Source organism: Cryptomeria japonica, chromosome 5 (genome assembly GCF_030272615.1).
Source record: "Cryptomeria japonica chromosome 5, Sugi_1.0, whole genome shotgun sequence".
NCBI lineage: Eukaryota > Viridiplantae > Streptophyta > Pinopsida > Cupressales > Cupressaceae > Cryptomeria > Cryptomeria japonica.
In genome coordinates, this window is record NC_081409.1 from 72,761,945 (window position 1) to 72,765,340 (window position 3,396).

Sequence of the window (3,396 nt, forward strand, 5' to 3'; positions counted from 1 at the left end):
CTTGAGAGGTAAGAGGGGAATCCATTAATTTACTTCCATAAACTTAACCTCCTATATGATAATCCTTTTAATACACCTACAAGAAAATTGAAGAAATTTTAGAAAAGATGAAAAACAATGAGAATTTGGACAGTAAAGCACATTGTGTTTCCATGATGAGATGAGAGGGAAAATGGTATACTTATATGTTTTAGGAGGTTTTTGGGGAGTGAATGCAATAAATGTATTATATGGTCACTAACATGCCTTATATTAAATTTTAGTGGCTAAAATATGGAAGGATATAATTTCCACTTTACCTAAGTGGCATGGTTGTCTTTTGATGTCAAATAACTCAAATATCTAAGGAAGGCAAATGAGATTACCTAGACATAGGTAGAAGTGGTTTGTTGTCTTTATAATCAACAAGGTATGAAATATGAGGGAAACAGAGTAAAAAAAAGTTTAGTAACACATTGGAGAAAAAACAAAAAAATTAAATGCTTGATAGGTGGGATAAAAATCACATGTAAATGGTGAAAAAGGTTAACACATGGATCAACACACATGGAAAGAGAGACACGTAAGCATATAGGGATAAACAAAGATATAGAACATTTGAGTAGGTGCAAACAAACCCTAACTTAGTATGTACTAGGCCACACAAAGTATGAACGAGAATGTAGAAGGCTAAGAAGCAAATACAAATATGAACACTTAAACTACAAAAAACATGAACATAGGAGTTGTATAGTATGAAATTTTTTTATGGTACATCACACTTTTATGATATGTATGACAAAGATTGGAATACATTATATTGCTTTAATAATTTTCATTAGAATCAATCTTTTCTAAATGGAAATTTAATATTATGAGTTTTTTCTTGCTTGATCTATTTTTTTTCAACATTATTTCTATATTGTTCTAAATTGTTACACACGTTAGCACTATTTTAACATAGGGACAAACAAAGATATACACCATTTGAATAGAAGTAAACAATGTTAACTTAGTATGTAGTAGGCCACACAAAGTATTAACAAGGATAATAGAAGGCTAAAAAGGCATACAAATATGAACACTTAAACTACAAAAAACATGATAAATGGAGTCGTAAAGTATGAATTATTTTTTATGATATTGACACTTTTGTGATACTTATGACAATGATTAGAATACATTATAGTCCTCTAATAATTTTCATCAGAATTAGATTTTTCTCATATGAAAACTTAGTATTATGAGTCTTTTCTTACATGAACTTTGTTTTTCCTATTTCTATATTGTTCTAAATGGCTGGACATGTTAGCACCATTGTCCAGTAGATCATATCATCTTTTTAAAGTCAATATTATTTGAATTAACATAAAAATCTGTTTGTTGAAATTCACTAAATTTACAGACAAAACTCAACACATTTTATATTTTTGTATCTATGATTTAAACTCATTTCAGTTATTATTTAATTACTAAATTACCATTACATTATATTATAAAATTTTTAGAAGAAAACTCCCATAATTCGAAAAGATCTGAATTGGTTTTTCCCCATATCACCGTGTTATATATATATATATTAGTAATATTACCACCTGAAACAAAACTGTGAACTCAATTCATAGTACAATACAATTCAAAATGGGTCCAGATGAAATATGCTTCCAATGTCAAGTTGGCCAGAAAAACTTCAGCTTTGTATGCCGTACATTCATAGAAAACATTAAATGGCATCTGGAGTCCCGACAGAAAAGACTAGAAGCCAACAATGCCCGAGATTGTAATGTGTGTGCCCCCTCAAGTCACAAATGGGGTATCATCCTATCTATATTTAATTGGTGCACACTGTTTCTTGCGTAGGAATATATGAAAAAATATTTTGTATTTAGTCACCCCACAGTTCCCCACAGATGATATCTATGCCATTTTTGGCAGCCTGCTGACAACCACAAACAGAGAATAAACAGTAGCAGATATTGTCTTTTTTCTTTCTACAACTCTATGGTCTATCTAAAGACATATCTAAAAGTCTAATCAAGTGCTTTACTCAATCCACAATATAATGTCAGGACTCTTGAATGAGAGCAAGACTTTTTGGGTATCTGAGTTTTAGTACTAAATATCAGTTAGGAAACTCTGAAACTCATTTCAATGGCTACAAAGATGGGAAATAAGATGACCCAGATTGTGCTTTACTCAATCCACAGTATAATGTTATGACCCTTTGAGGAGAGCAAAACTTTTTGGGCATCTGGGTTTTAGTATTGAATATCAATTGGGGGTACTCTGAAACTCATTTCAATGGGTAGAAAGATGGGAACCAAGATGACCCAGATTGTGCTTGTGAAGAAGTTTGTGACCAAGTTGCAGAGGCTTGTTAATGCTAGCAGGGCAATTGGGTATGCCCTTTCCCCCAATGGAAGGAAAGGTTATACTTATTTCTCTTATGACTCTGGTGGCAATGGAGTTGGTGGTCTTCCTAGGGATGTCCCTAAAGGCCACTTTGCAGTATATGTTGGGAGTGAAAGGGCCAGATTTGTAGTACCCACAACTTATTTGAGCCATCCCATATTCCACACACTGCTAGAGAAAGCTGAGGAAGAGTATGGATTTGATCACCAAATGGGTCTTACCCTTCCCTGTGAGGAAGTTGCCTTTGAGTATATAACTTCTGTCTTGGGGAGGGAGGATCCCACAGTGGAAAACCTTGAGCTGAACAAGATATTGAGCTTCTTTTATGATACCAGGCATCCATCAAAGGTGTTTTCTGATTGCTAGATCTTCTCTGATGGGTGGCAGGTCAGATCCAACTATCTTTAAGGCCAGGATGATCAGATGACTTAGAAGATTTTGCAGCATCAAGACCTGGATATTGAGGAGTGATCTTGTATTCTTCTATATTTTATATTGTGAATATGTGTATATATTTTTAATTTAATAGAAATTGATGCACGTATTCATTAAAAAATCAAATTACTTTCTTTGAAATGTTCAGATCAATGCCTTTTGATAGCTCATGAATCCATTTCTAGCTGATGATAATGTGCAAATTATGTGGGTGAATTTGTACCATGATTGAATTACTGAAATACAACTGATTGATCTGTGTTTGGCCTTCCAATGGACTAGTTCTGACCATCGTGTTTCTATATGTAACAGTTCTTGTTTGTAGTAACTTTTGGCTGCAGCAAATATCTATAATGGTATTCCCACTTGTACAGGAATCTTGTTTTGTCTCTATTTAAACTTCAAGCATTATTTATTGGAGTTCATTGTTGGTTCTGTTGTAATTATACTTGAAGCTTTTGTTTGAAGTGGCACCGGCTGATATTATAGCTGGTCTCTTTGGGGTCTTCTCCTTGTCGGAGAGGACCTTATATTTGTGCACATATTTTGACATAGTAATACATAGAATTA

At 33.4% G+C, this 3,396-nt stretch overlaps 1 protein-coding gene across 1 annotated transcript; it reads left to right on the forward strand.

Annotated features, from left to right (window-relative positions):
* The first annotated feature begins 1,897 nt into the window (after positions 1-1,897).
* Positions 1,898-3,100, forward strand: LOC131032679 (protein SMALL AUXIN UP-REGULATED RNA 51). Its single transcript, XM_057963717.2, has one exon. The coding sequence runs from the start codon at positions 2,281-2,283 to the stop codon at positions 2,755-2,757; it is 477 nt and encodes a 158-aa protein (XP_057819700.1). The 5' UTR covers positions 1,898-2,280; the 3' UTR covers positions 2,758-3,100.
* Positions 3,101-3,396: the final 296 nt, after the last annotated feature.

Coding starts and splice junctions, on each gene's coding strand:
- LOC131032679 (XM_057963717.2), top strand. CDS start 2,281: ATGGGTAGAAAGATGGGAACCAAGATGACCCAGATTGTGCTTGTGAAG.